At 44.3% G+C, this 13687-nt stretch overlaps 1 protein-coding gene across 3 annotated transcripts in view; it reads left to right on the top strand.

Moving 5' to 3' along the window:
* The first annotated feature begins 1052 nt into the window (after positions 1-1052).
* Positions 1053-13687, top strand: part of SLC14A1 (solute carrier family 14 member 1 (Kidd blood group)) — a 29001-nt gene continuing 16366 nt past the window's right edge. The window contains exons 1-6 of one of the 3 annotated variants that reach the window (XM_075993486.1): positions 1053-1244; positions 1918-1981; positions 4064-4191; positions 7099-7255; positions 8570-8759; positions 11347-11475. In XM_075993486.1, coding sequence (XP_075849601.1) covers positions 4075-4191; positions 7099-7255; positions 8570-8759; positions 11347-11475 — 593 coding nt within the window. In that variant the 5' untranslated portion in view covers positions 1053-1244; positions 1918-1981; positions 4064-4074. The remainder of the gene's footprint in view (positions 1245-1917; positions 1982-4063; positions 4192-7098; positions 7256-8569; positions 8760-11346; positions 11476-13687) is intronic. The other 2 variants (XM_020282274.2, XM_075993487.1) reach the window with 2 other exon arrangements.

The raw sequence follows: 13687 nt of genomic DNA, 5'->3' as shown, positions 1-13687 counted from the left end.
TGCTAACCCAAACCCTAACCCTAACCCTAACCCTAACCCGACTCATTCTCTCTTTCAGGGTAACGCAAGGAGCTTATTTTCTCCTTATTTTACCAGGAAAATGTGTTAGAGCGAGATTTGCCTAAACCTCAAAACTCTTATCATGACCTTGGACCTATGGGCTCCAAAGGGGCAGACACATGGCCCGGGAGGCGCCCCAGGGGGAGGCCGTCCACGGAGACAAGGAGCGCTGCAGTCTGGCGAGTGTCCAGCGGGTGGAGCCAGAGAGCCCCGGCGGCTGCCCAGCGATGAGGACCCGCCGCACCTGCAAGCAGTCAGAGCCCAGATGGAAGACCCGTGACGTCCGCACGGCTCCCTGGGAGAGTTTTCTTTTCCATCCTGTGCTCATAGACGTGCACCTGAGTTCGTTAGATTTCTGCCACAACAGAACAAGCCACAAAATTGAAATTCAAGAAGAAAGGGAAAGGAAGAGATTTTTTTAAATTCAATTTTAGATTCTCCTGCTGTGCAATGTTTGCCTCCTGACTTTTAAAAGGACGGCAGAGTTTGTGCTGGGAGTCTCACCTGGAACGAGGGACATTCCAGGGAAACGCTGGTATTTTTGTTCTCTCCTCACTGGGGAAAAGGGCGGCTGGTTTACAGAAAACAAGTTGCACATATCTTGTCTTCCCCGCCCGCCCGCCCGCCACACCCCTCAGGCCCTCGCTTGGGCTCTCACACTGGTGCAGAAGTTGCCACGTCTAAGAGAAAATTCTACCCCAGGGGCAGTCACTCAGCTCCTGAATCCACACTCCAGCAACAGGTCCCATGGTTTTTTTATTTAAGTGACACTATGTTGATCCCTTTCAGTTGTAAATCTTTCCAAAAATACCTCAGGGTCAGGGTAGGGGCTAGAGGAAACAGCATGGACAAGAAAGAGAAGAACTGGGGTAGGATGAGTGGTGGGCAAAGAACTTGGAACATCGTGGAAGCGATGGCAAAAGTAGTTGGCACCGAATCAAGAAGAGAGAAAGAAAGAGAGACGTCAGGTATGGAAGCAGGGGACCAGTTCCTCGGCACTGCTTTGGCACTGGTGCCCGGAGTGGGAGGAGAAAGCAGGGCCCAGACTATGCAGAGCCAGCCTCGGAGTATAAAACTGTTTGGTGCCTCCCTGCCAGCCCTATCTCCTGCGAAGCACTCTCCCTGCCCCTAGAGCCCCGAGAGCCTTATCAGCCACTGCCTTCTGCCACCAGGAGCCCGGGCGTGTAAGTACCCTCCTCGTTTCTATTAATTTCCAACTGTCCATTGTTCGGGGCTTGGCTTCTTAGTCCTCTGTCATTTTCGCTCTTTTTCTCTTTCCTGTTTTTGAATGGAGAAAATGTTTCAGATCGCCGGGACTGATTAGAAGCAGCGAAGTCAGAGTTCCGGTAGACTAGAAAGCAATTTACCAAAGCCACAGGTTTCTTCCTGGAAACTTAAAAGCGATGTCTTTCTTTTTTCATGATTTCAGAAGCAAGGTGGAAGCAGCACCTGAGCAGATGGGGAAGAGGGTTGGCAGCGAGGTGTCCACCCAGCGTCCTAAATGACTCGGGGTTCACGCAGTTAGGAGTTTGGGGCTGTGTTCCTGGAATAAGTGAAGTTGGAGACAAGTGTCTACGTGACCCAAAAGAAAAAAAGTGGGGCACTGGGAATGGCCCTCTGCAATTATGGATTTATAGATTCTTCTGCTTGTGCTGTCACGCTGCAGGGAGTGTGCTTGTGTACCCGTCCGGAGATCTAGTCAGTCACAACTGAAGCCACGAGTCTGGCAGCTTCTTTGAAGCTGCACTTTGTGGCGTGTGGGATCCAGGCTCCTGGGGGTAGCGTCTTCTGAGCAGGGAAGCATTTGAATCAGGAGACAAGAATACCTGACTGTGTTTTCTTTCTTTCTGATTACAGCTTTAAAGAAAACTGAGCACCTCCTGCCACTTAAAATCAAAAACTACCTAAAATAAAGATTATAGTAAGTACCAAATAAACGTCAATGTGGAAAGCCTCTTTATTATGAGAGAGCATGAATGTTTCAGTGATTTCTTCTATACCCATATCCAAAACTTTGTACTATTTTTAAAAGTGATACTTGAGGCATGAAAAATTGAAGAATTTTAGGTCTCTCCAATTGCACAAGTTTCTAATATATGCTGACAGCAGAATGTATTTCATTTTGTGTAATGAAATAGAGAATATTAGTTGAATTGTAATCTTGATATTGCCTCCTAGTACTGCCTTGTTTCACTAGTGATCTGGGCTATGAAAAGTGATCTTTTTTTTTTTACTGCTATTGGGAAGCTCATCAGTTACAGGTTCCAGAATATTCTTGGGATATTAACTTCAGCACACACATGCCTCATTGTGGACTCGTCAGCAATATAGGAGAGTGTGGCTCACTTTGAGGCCCAGGGAGACATTTGTTTGTCAGGGTAACTGCTTCCGGCAAGGGAACAGGGTGACAGTGGGGATGGCAGAGCCCTTCCTTTCTTGTTCAACCCCCATGCCAGGGTTACTTCAAGGCGACTGTGAAGATAGGCTGTGCCCACCACACCACTGAGTTCTAGCACCCACTGCAGACTCCAGCATTCAGAAGTTGCTCTTTTACTATTTGTTGACTTGAACAGAGTCTCAGGTGGCATTAATGTGGCTGACCCCAGACTGGAAGACAAGGAACCACCAGGGCCAAGCTATTCCATAATACCTGCTGCTTGCTGAGCAAACTTACATAGTTTCCACTCTGAACCTCAGTTTTCTCTTCTATAAAATGAAGGCTTGAACTATGGGGTCTCTAAAATACTTTCTAGCTCTCAAAATTTTCTGACTCTTGGCTCTAAGAAAATATTGATGTTGAGCTCAAGGATGTAGTTCTCCTCCAAGTGCATGATTTTGGTGGTAGGAGAAAGGCAGCACCTAGCAGGGGTGCAAGGGGTGGGCATCTACTCTGAGAGAATGTGACAGCCCGGCTTGTCTTTTTCTTTCACTTTTCTTTCGTTGTTTTTAAGCTTGTACAAGATGAGAGCCCTACCACTGGGTTTCTTAATGTTGTTATTTGTTAAACAAAAGTATTCATAATGCAACCCTGAAATACATCAGTCTGGTACACAACTAGCCAGATAGTTTACCATGAATAAATACTCACACATATAATTTTCCCCTATGACATGTCAGAAATATTTTCCAAAATCGTGGATTTCTCTGAGTCACTCTGGCAGAGGGTAAGTTTTCAGGTTTCAGGCCAAGTCAGGAGAAGAAAGTAAAAGTAAAATAAATAAAAGGAGGTGGAAAAAAGAGAAATACCACACACACCAACTTTTTTGGAACTTCTGAAGGAAGAATGATATTTTTGGATGCAGTGGAATTAAAAAAAAAAGAAAAGAAAAGAAAAGAAAATGTATGAAAAGCTGCCACGCCTGTTGAATTCAACTAAGAATTGTTTATTATTAACAAAATGATATTCGATATTTAAGAATTCTTATTCAGATACAAGGAAGAAGTGCCATTTAGAAGACTCTTAAGCTGGGCTTTTGCTGTGCATACAAAACACAGCTAGTATCTTACTGCAAAAAATAGAGCCCACACCACGCCTCATTCTTGTCACACTTGATAAAGAACCACACAGCCCAGGGCAACTTGTTGCCCGTTTGGTCCCAAGATGGAGTCTAACAATGTCCCCCGAGCATTTCAGAGCCCAAAGCCTATCTGGAATCTCTGGAACAGGCTTCAGCTCCGCCAACCTCTTAGCCTCAGGGACACACAGTGGAGCAAATTCCATGCGTTGGTCTCTGTGCAGGACGGTTTGGCATTATTATCATTATTATTTGTTTTAAGCAAAGTAAATGAACGTCTGCTTTCTGTGGTCAGTTCATTGGCTCTTGGCCCCCTGCATGCTCTTTGCTGATAGAGAAGTCATCTTCTGCAGCATTAGAGGTCTCCGTGGAGCCACGTGGTCCCTCCCCAGGAACCCCCCAGGCCACTGCCACCTTTCAGGTGCTGGGCAGAGCCAGGGCATGCATCCCCCTGATTCACATAATTTTGCCCTTTGTCATGTGTTGAGGAAAAGGAAGGATGATTGGTGCCATTGGTGATACCCAACATAGTCCTCTTTGGACGTTCCCTTTTGAAAATAAAGCTGGTGAGGAAGCTCGAGGAGGCTTGGCCCTGGCCAACAGGTCGCAGGAACAGGTATGCTTTCTTCTGCATCCTCTGTCTTGGGGACCCCGGGCACCTGCTCCAAGTCCCAGTGTGTCTTCTCTGGGCAGAGCCTGGGAAGTAGGGGTCAGCAACTCTGCTGAGCTGGGGGCTGTGGGCTGAGCCGGAGGCACAGGGGTCTTGATCCAGAAGACCCCTTGATCCAGAAGACCACATGGCACCCGCCTTGGTTTGGAGGCTCAACCATTGAGCTGGGTTGTTTTGACAGTCTTGGAAAAGCCAGGAGTAAATAGTCTGGGGTTTTACATTTATCCTGCTTCTCTTTTATTGGAGTTCCCTTTATTTTATTGTCCTCTCTTCTCAGTTGAAACATAATGGCCTACTTTACAGGAGTTGAGGTGTTCGAGCATCAGTAGAAGGTCCTTGGTCCATAGCCTTGTGTTGCCTTCCCAGTTACCATGCATGGATTCTTAAAGTTCCCCAAAGAAATGCAAGTATTCCAGCATGATAAAATGTAGGGGGAACTGCAACTTTAAGTTATTGATTGTTCATCTGCACTTCTCATGTCTGAGTTCTGGAGCCAGTAGTCAGGGCTCTCAGGGACTCCAGACAGTTCAACAGTTCAGAAGAAATGGTTCCTGGGGGACTCTGAAACAGCAGCCACTGTCTGCTGAAGTCCTGGGAAGACCCCTCTCTTTAGGACATTATTGCCCTACAACCCATCCCAGTGTGCAGATATCGGAGACACAAATCACAATAAGTCTTTTGTATGTTGAGCTGTGGATTTGGACAAAGCTAGTTTAATCTTTACTTAACTTTAGGTGGCTCAACAGGGGACTCAGGCCATTCAGGTTCTCAATCACGTCTGGCCAGTTATATTATCGGGTTTCGAATCTGTATCTCCAAAATCTCTGAGGTGAAGGGATATTTAAAACCCTCTAAGATAAATATATGCTGGAAATTTTGAGAATATGAATTTGTTTATTTTGAAATAGCCCAGGTACCTGCTTTTGTAGTTGATGGAAAATGCCACTTCAATAGTTTTCCTTTGATGCTTCCACTTTAGGGCTTGATACATTCAGTTATAGAAACTCAAGGCAGTTGTGTCTTTGAGCTTCTTTGCGTTGCCTGGGCTGAAGCCTGATGCCTCTTGCAAGTTGGTGTGGCTTTGAGAATGGATTGCTGTAGCTGAGGCAGAGCCTTACCAAACAATATTTTCAGTTATGAGATTTGAAGAGGGATGTACCTGCAAATAAATGATAGCCATCACTTATTCAGATTATAAAATAAAAGATTATTTTTTTTCATAAATGCATAATTATTCAAACAGTTGTACATCTTTAACTATGGAGCCAGCAGAGCTCCATATGGACTTAGTTTTGGCTTCCAATCTCTAGGATTCATTGGAAATCTCACAGATGTTGGTGTCTGACATTGTTTTGCCAAGACAAAATGACCTTGGTCTGGCATGCACTGTATGAATAGCTGCTGCTCTGTGCAACAATTAATGGTTTGCCATTGTTTAAAAGCAGAATGGTTAGTTGGGCAGTGAAGTAATATAATGGAAGTGTAATTGTTAGCAATAAATCAGTTACCCACATTGATTTCCATATTGAGATTAATAGAAGCCAAAACTAGAGTCAGGATTTTTTTAAAATAGAACTTTATTATCTGTTAATCACTATTTGTTGGATATGGCATGTGGAACAATCATGGGCCAGGAATAGCCATGGGGATGGTTTGATCACAGCCTGGTGGCAGGAAAAGACAAGCTGGTTTCTCTGCTTGGGCTTTGGGTATTTCTCTGGCCATGTCCTATGTGGTTGCAGCTTTAATGTTCCATAATTGTGTCTTCAGGGGGGTCTGATGGTTTGGGCATTTGCCCGCTTTGCATGGACCTTGGCTTTTCTTACAACTCAAGGTGGTTTTACCATTGTCTTCCTCCCTCTGCCTACCTCTGGGATTATGTCATTAGTATTCTTTTGCATCTACCATCAGCACCAGGAAACCTCCATTTTCGTCTCCAGGGTACCATATTCCGGTGATGTTGGTGCTTTCCTTTTACATACTTATCATGAGACACAAATAGGCCCACAGTGAACACAAGTCATGATTATATTGTTTGTATTTTCCCAAGGCATGTTTGCTATTAATATAATCATGCCGTGTACATTCTTCTGTTATATAATCCTTTGATTACAACTCTTTGGTTTTCAACAGCTTTGTCCAATTCTATCTTTCCTAGTTTCTATACCTCTGTGGAATGTCATTCCTGCTTGTTTTTACACATTTAAATAAAAAAGTAAAGAATTTCTGAGGGAAAAATTCAGGCTATCTTTAACTTGGAGAGTGTGGGGAGGCTGTGTCAACACACTCAAACTGTTGTAAAAATGTATTGCCTTTCAAAATTTTAATTATAAAACTTCTATTTGTAAAATAAAACTTTAATTTAAAAAGACTGCTTATCTTGGACCAGTCTGCACTGGCTTAGTGAGCAGGCCATTTTGTAACCCGATTTCTTGCTCTGTGACTGGCAACATGAAGCTTAAGCACTTGATTTGAGCTCTTTCTATATTATTTGACCCGTTATGTTGACATGAACTGTGTTTCAGTCTTCTGAAGTAGACTGAACTCCTTGAGTGCAGGAAGTGGGAGATCAATCAATGTTTGTTGAACTAGCAACTGAACTCTGAAATTAAAGACCAGAACCTTCTCACAATAGCATGAGAGACATTGATCACAAAGGTAGTGTGGGATTTGGGTTTGGGTAATCATCTCTGTGATGGTATTTCAGATAGAAAATGGCGCTTTCTTAGTCCTATGGGACATCATGGTCCAAATCTTCTGTGGCTACTCTAGAAGCCACAGAATTACCCCCAAACTGGCCAGTCTATAGTGTTGTGCATTAGGGATATTTATAAGCTCTGTCTTTCCCCCAAGGAACCAAAGGAAGAGCTAGCCATGGAGGACAGCCCCTCTATGGTGAAAGTGGACAGGGGTGAGAACCAGGTTTCACCATGTCGAGGGAGAAGGTGCTTCCCCAAGGCTCTGGGCTATGTTACTGGAGATATGAAGGAATTCGCCAACTGGCTCAAAGGTATTTATGCTTTCATCCCTTGGAGAAATGGGAGAAGTAGCTTTGGGGGAAATGGCTTGCTGGTACTTCTATTTATATCTTTAGTAATATTCTCCAATCTTTTATCTATCTCTTAACTCTCCATTTTTCTTTTATATATTTTTTTTTAATTTTTATTTCATCATATTATGGGGATACAAATATTGTTAAGGTTACATATATTGCCCTTGCCACCCCTCCTCCCTCTCCCTACCCCTACTGTGTCAGAGCTTCATGCATGTCCATCCTCCAGGTGGTGCACATCACACTCATTACGTAAGTATACACCCATCCCCTCCTCCCTCTCCCACCTGCCCGCCACCCAATAAAGGTGTTTTGGGGTGGTTTTTTTTTGACATTTTGGTTACATTTTATATCTTTGCCTCTCCCTAAGAAGGGTTAGAGGTATGCCCTTCCCCTCCACAATGAACTCTCCATTTTTCTAATTTTTCTTTTCTTTTTTTTTTTTTTTTTTTTGAGACAGAGTCTCGCTTTGTTGCCCAGGCTAGAGTGAGTGCCGTGGCATCAGCCTAGCTCACAGCAACCTCAAACTCCTGGGCTCAAGCAATCCTACTGCCTCAGCCTCCCAAGTAGCTGGGACTACAGGCATGTGCCACCATGCCCGGCTAATTTTTTCTATATAATTTTTTAGTTGGCCAATTAATTTCTTTCTATTTATAGTAGAGACCGGGTCTCGCTCTTGCTCAGGCTGGTTTCGAACTCCTGACCTCAAGCTATCCGCCCGCCTTGGCCTCCCAGAGTGCTAGGATTACAGGCATGAGCCACCACGCCCGGCCCTAATTTTTATCTTCTAACCTGCAAATCTCTTTGATTTTTTTCTTTTTATGGAGCTGGTGATTGGGTCCAGGGCACTGTTTATATTAGAGGAAGGCACCCAGCTCCATTCTGCAATTTCAGTACTTAAAGCTAAAATTTTATTATTGGTAATTCTTTACTTTGGCTTAAGAGTCTGTACCTTTCTGAACATGCTAAATAAATGCATTAGATGCTTTCTGGGGCTTAGATTCTAGCAGAGACAGTGTAGGTTGAACATAAAGAAATGAGATGCATTGAATTCAGTATTAGGCTAGGAAAAAAAAAGAGAGGGATGCTTTTGGGGATCTGGGTGCTACTAAAGGGACAAAGAGTTTAGAGAGAAAAAGAAAGGAATATCAAAAATATGTTTCAGCTCCAGGGGATTTTTGAGGATTTTGCTCAAGGTGGGGCCTGGAATTGAGCAGGAACATCATGTGTTTGGCCACTTCCTTAGTTGTGCTCATGTCATGTGTCTTCCAGACAGGCCTGTGATCCTTCAGTTTGTCGACTGGATTCTTCGGGGCTTATCCCAAGTGGTGTTTGTCAGCAACCCCATCAGTGGGATCCTCATTCTGGTGGGACTTCTGGTCCAGAACCCCTGGTGGGCTCTCAATGGCTGTGTGGCAACAGTCGTCTCCACCCTGACCGCCCTCCTGCTCAGCCAGGACAGGTAGGCACGTCCTTCCGAGACACAGGGCTGACCACCGGCTGTGGGCAGCAGTGCTAAAGCCACGTCCTTCCCCGGAGAAACAACCTTTAGTCCACAGAACTCTTTATATTTGCCTTTAGTCAGGGTATCCGTTATGGCCTCTTATTCTTGGCATCTGAATAAGTGGCCAGTCTGAATGATGCCAGATTCTTGTGGCATTACATGGTAACCAAAACTAAGCTACAAGTAATCCCCAGGAGAGGTTCTAAAGGGATCTTCTTTGATGATTGATAAAATTACTTGTCATCAGCGTTCTGTTAGAGGAGAATTGCATATGAGTTCATGAAAAGTCTTAGTGGCTTAACAACCCTGTTATATCTTGTTGTCATGCTTAGTTTAGCAAATTCGTTCTTCATAGACAGTGCAAAGGTCACTCAGCTCCTGGGGAGATGAACACCCATAAATTCAAAGTAAGTGGATTCTGACTTGTGAGTCTTCTGATAGATGTGTTAGGTTAAAAATACTATGTACTTTATAAATTGATCTGTCATTGAAAAAGTGATAAGCTGGCTCCTACCAGGGGGGAAGACGGCTCTTGACTAGCCAGTTTGTTCCTTCAGGGAGAAAACCAGTCTTCAGGGCTTCCAGGACCAATGCATAATCCCCAGTGATGGTCATTACACAAGGAAACTTTTGTAGCACTTGTTGTAAATCACCTAAGGAGGTCCTCCGGGAGAGAGTCATTAAAATGCTCTCTACTTTTCCATCAATTGCAAGGAGCCTGATTAGCTCCCTGCAGAGGGTGATTTTTGTATCTTAGATTAAACCCTATTCCAAGGCAGACCAAAAAATGGTCTTCCCAGTTTAGGGATGGAGTCTAGGATTTTGGCATATTGAATATTCCTTCATTGTTTTGCTCCAGTGAAACATGATCAACCCCATTTTCCCTGTCAGGTATTATTTAGAAGACAAGTCATATTTACATATGTTCACTTCCTTGGTCCAAGAAAGGCTGCATTAAAATGGCAACCCTCTGTTTTAAGTGAATACATGTTGCTTTAGCGGCGGCATTCCACATCTTACAGATGTATGCCATTAATTTTCCGTTGATCAAACTCAAGCATTAAATCGCCAAGTCAGTTGTTGAGAGGACAAGCCTTTGCATAGCTCTCTACTGTCATTACTTGTAGTCCCAGTTTCTGAGTGACAAATTGCATCACCTCCCACATGCCCTCCAGGATTTATTTAAGAGAGACAAAGAAACTTTGAACAGGGAGTCCCATCTCCATTGTTCCCATCCAGATGAATGTATGTGATGTCATCTTGCCTGTTGCAATGGTGCCTCCTGGCCCAGCTAGCAACTCTCACGCCATCCTTTCCTGGCCCCTGCAATGACTGCAGCATCTCCGCCTTAGGCCCTGCATTCACCCTCCCCACTCACTGCACCATCTTCACTCCCCATCCTCTGGCTGACACAGCCCCTGAGTGCCAGGCGCTTGGGAAGTGGATCCTGTGCCCTTCCTTGTGCCAGACTTCGCCAACTCTTGGAGCCCTGGGGGATAGGAGGCTGGCTTGTTAGCACTGGGGCTTACTCTACAGAAATGGTCCCATTTCTCACTCAGAGCTTCCAATTCCCAATTATGAAATAGGGACCATTTGAGCCAGAGTAGAAACTTACCCATAGGACAACCTTTAGAAGGGAGGTCAAATACTAAACAAAAATGAACCTCAGAAAGAAGCAGGTGCTAAACATGCACATAATTAAATGGGCTACTTTTCCAAACAAAAGAAAAGCAACTTTTTTTTGTTGTTTGTTTTTTAACAGAAACACAACACAAAACAACCCCAACTCTTTATTTCACTTCTTGACATGCGCACACTCTCTTGACACTCTTCACCTTTGGCTCACTGATGAACAGGAGCTCTGAGTTGCTCCAGGTTTGCTTTTCCTTCTACATTAGACAGGGGAGTAAAGTGAATAAGAAAGGATTCAGTGGGCTTCCTTGGTTGTATTTCGTACAACCCATTGCCCTCTTTCTGTGTAAAAGCAACTGTTTTTCTCTACAATATATAATCTGTGTTTGGAGACAACAAAATAGAAGCACAGGAACATGCTAAGTTGGAAAATTAATGTTTACAAAATCAAAGACACTATGAAAGTGAACTTAACATTTCAGGAGTCTAACATCTCTTACCAAGAAATCAAACTTAGGAAACAAGTGTCATGTGCTAAAAGTTCTATTCAAGTCAGAGGCTCTTAATGATTTAAAAGAAATAATATTAATTTTCCGAAGAAGCAGATAGAAGTTTGCAGAGCAGGTTGCCTTACTGATTCCCCTGTCCTCCCTCAGGCTGTCTTGGCTGTGATATCAGCCTGTGGATATCCCTATGGAGGGAGTTGTTCTATATGCACCTTTGTATTTTTATCTATGTATCTTTTGCTTCTTCCTATTTTCATTAGTATTTCTATGATGCTTACATAGACTTTGAAATACATTTCCAAACATAATCTCATTTTGTAATGTGCACATAATTACCAGTGTTATTTATGTGCGAGTCCAACACAGTACACCTGGGAAATGTCCGTGCCATGCCTCTTGCCCTGCAGGTCGGCAATTGCAGCTGGGCTCCAGGGCTACAATGCCACCCTGCTGGGAATACTCATGGCTGTCTTTTCGGAGAAGGGAAACTATTTCTGGTGGCTATTAGTCCCCGTATCTGCTATGTCCATGACTTGGTAAGTTATACCTGGTTTTCAAAATGCCTTTTTAAAAAAAAAAAATTATGGGAGGAGGAGGGAATGGGAGTTATTGTGTCATGGGTGCAAAGTTTCAGTGTTGCAAGATGAAGAATCATCTGGGCCCAGCGCGGTGGCTCTCGCCTGTAATCCTAGCACTCTGGGAAGCCAAGGCGGGCGGATTGCTTGAGGTCAGGAGTTCAAAACCAGCCTGAGTGAGACCCCATCTCTACTAAAAATAGAAAGAAATTAATTGACCAACTAAAAATATATATACAAAAAATTTAGCTGGGCATGGTGGCGCATGCCTATAGTCCCAGCGACTCGGGAGGCTGAGGCAGTAAGATCGCTTGAGCCCAGGAGATTGAGGTTGCTGTGAGCTAGACTGATGCCACGGCACTCACTCTAGCCTGGGCAACAAAGTGAGACTCTGTCTCAAAAAATAATAATAATTATAATAAAAGAATGGTATGTGGCAGTGACGAATAGCAATGCAAATTTCAGTGTTGCAAGATGAAGAATGATCTGTGGCATGAAGAATGGATGGCAGTGACGGTCGTGCAGCTGTGTGAATGACTTTCATGCCACTGAACTGCACACTTAAAAATGGGTACATTTTATGCTATGTGTACTTTACCAAATTTTTTAAACAATAAAACAATTTTTATGTGTACTGGAAACAGAAACAACCATTCAAAAAGATGTGCATTTCCTTACAACCAGGCATTATGTCTGAGCCCCTGCAGACCTCCAGTACCTTCCCCTCAACCAGGGGTTCCCAACACTGCTGCACACTGGTGCCTCCTGGGAGCATCAGCACATGCTGATGCACATGGCCCCACACACCTCCCAGCCCCCTCCAAGATTCTGATGTAACCGGACTGCAGCGTTGTCTGGGTATTAGGAGTTTGCAAAGCTCCCCAGCTGATTCTAAAGTACAGCCAAAGGCTGAGTGCCATGGCTCACACCTGTAATCCCAGCACTTTGGGAGGACAACGCAGGAGGGTCACTCGCGATCAGAAGTTTGAGGCTGCAGTAAGCTATGATCTCAACACTGTACTCCAGCCTGGGTGACAGAGCAAGACCCTTCCTCTAAAATAAAAAAAAAATTATAGCCCAAGTTGAGCCCCACTTCCTCCATCAGTGGTTCACCCACTTGAACACTATTGGAATCACCTGGAAGGCTAGTTAAACCAAAGAAGTCTGCTCCCACAACCCAGGTGTTCTGATTCCATCCACCTGGGGTGGGGCCTCGGACTTTGCATTTCTTTTTTTTTTTTTTTTTTGAGACAGAGTCTCACTCTATTGCCCTGGCTAGAGTACCATGGCATCAGCCTAGCTCACAGCAACCTCAAACTCCTGGGCTCAAGCGATCCTTCTGTCTCAGCCTCCCAAGTAGCTGGGACTACAGGCACACGCCACCACGCCTGGCTAATTTTTTCTATATATTTTTAGCTGGCCAATTAATTTCTTTCTATTTTTAGTAGAGACGGGGGGGGGTTCACTCTTGCTCAGGGTGGTCTCGAACTCCTGACTTTGAGCAATCCTCCTGCCTCAGCTTCCCAGAGTGCTAGGATTACAGGTGTGAGCCACCATGCCCAGCGGGAATTTGCATTTCTAATACGTTCCCAGGTGATGCTAATGCAGCTGGTGGAGGGATATCCCCATGCCCCTTCAAAAAAATTTTTACTGAATTCAAAAATCCTACAAAATAGTTTCTCTGCTGGAATTGCCTTAAATCCTTTCTCTGGAAGCAAACATTTCCTTCATTCTATGTTGTACTTAGAATATAAAATACCAGTATGCACACAAATGAGAAGCATCTGCCGAAGGGCCATTCACTGCACCCACAGGTAGGTGTGTGAAGGAGGACCTAGCTGTAGAGCCAGCTTCCCCAGGAGGTGACTTGGGACCTGCTCTGAAAGATATGTTCAAGTGCAAGAGACCTCACCTGTGGGTGCTCACCTATCCCCCTCCCATGGTCCAGGAAACCTGGAGATCTGATCTTAAAGTGATGGGGTCCTTGATTGGGTCAGTAAGTGAGAGCCACACAGGGGCCTGGGGACCTTGTAATCCAATCCTCCAGTTTACAGACAGGGAAACTGGGAAGAAGTATCTAAGATACCTAAGTTTACACACTTATCAACAGCTCAAGTATGCAAACGCTGCCCCAACTACAAGATCTTTTTCCTCCAGCCCATACCACCTGCCT

Source organism: Microcebus murinus, chromosome 17 (assembly GCF_040939455.1).
Source record: "Microcebus murinus isolate Inina chromosome 17, M.murinus_Inina_mat1.0, whole genome shotgun sequence".
NCBI lineage: Eukaryota > Metazoa > Chordata > Mammalia > Primates > Cheirogaleidae > Microcebus > Microcebus murinus.
The sequence above is the reverse complement of the archived record's forward strand: the minus strand, read 5'-3'. Positions and strand labels throughout refer to the sequence as shown.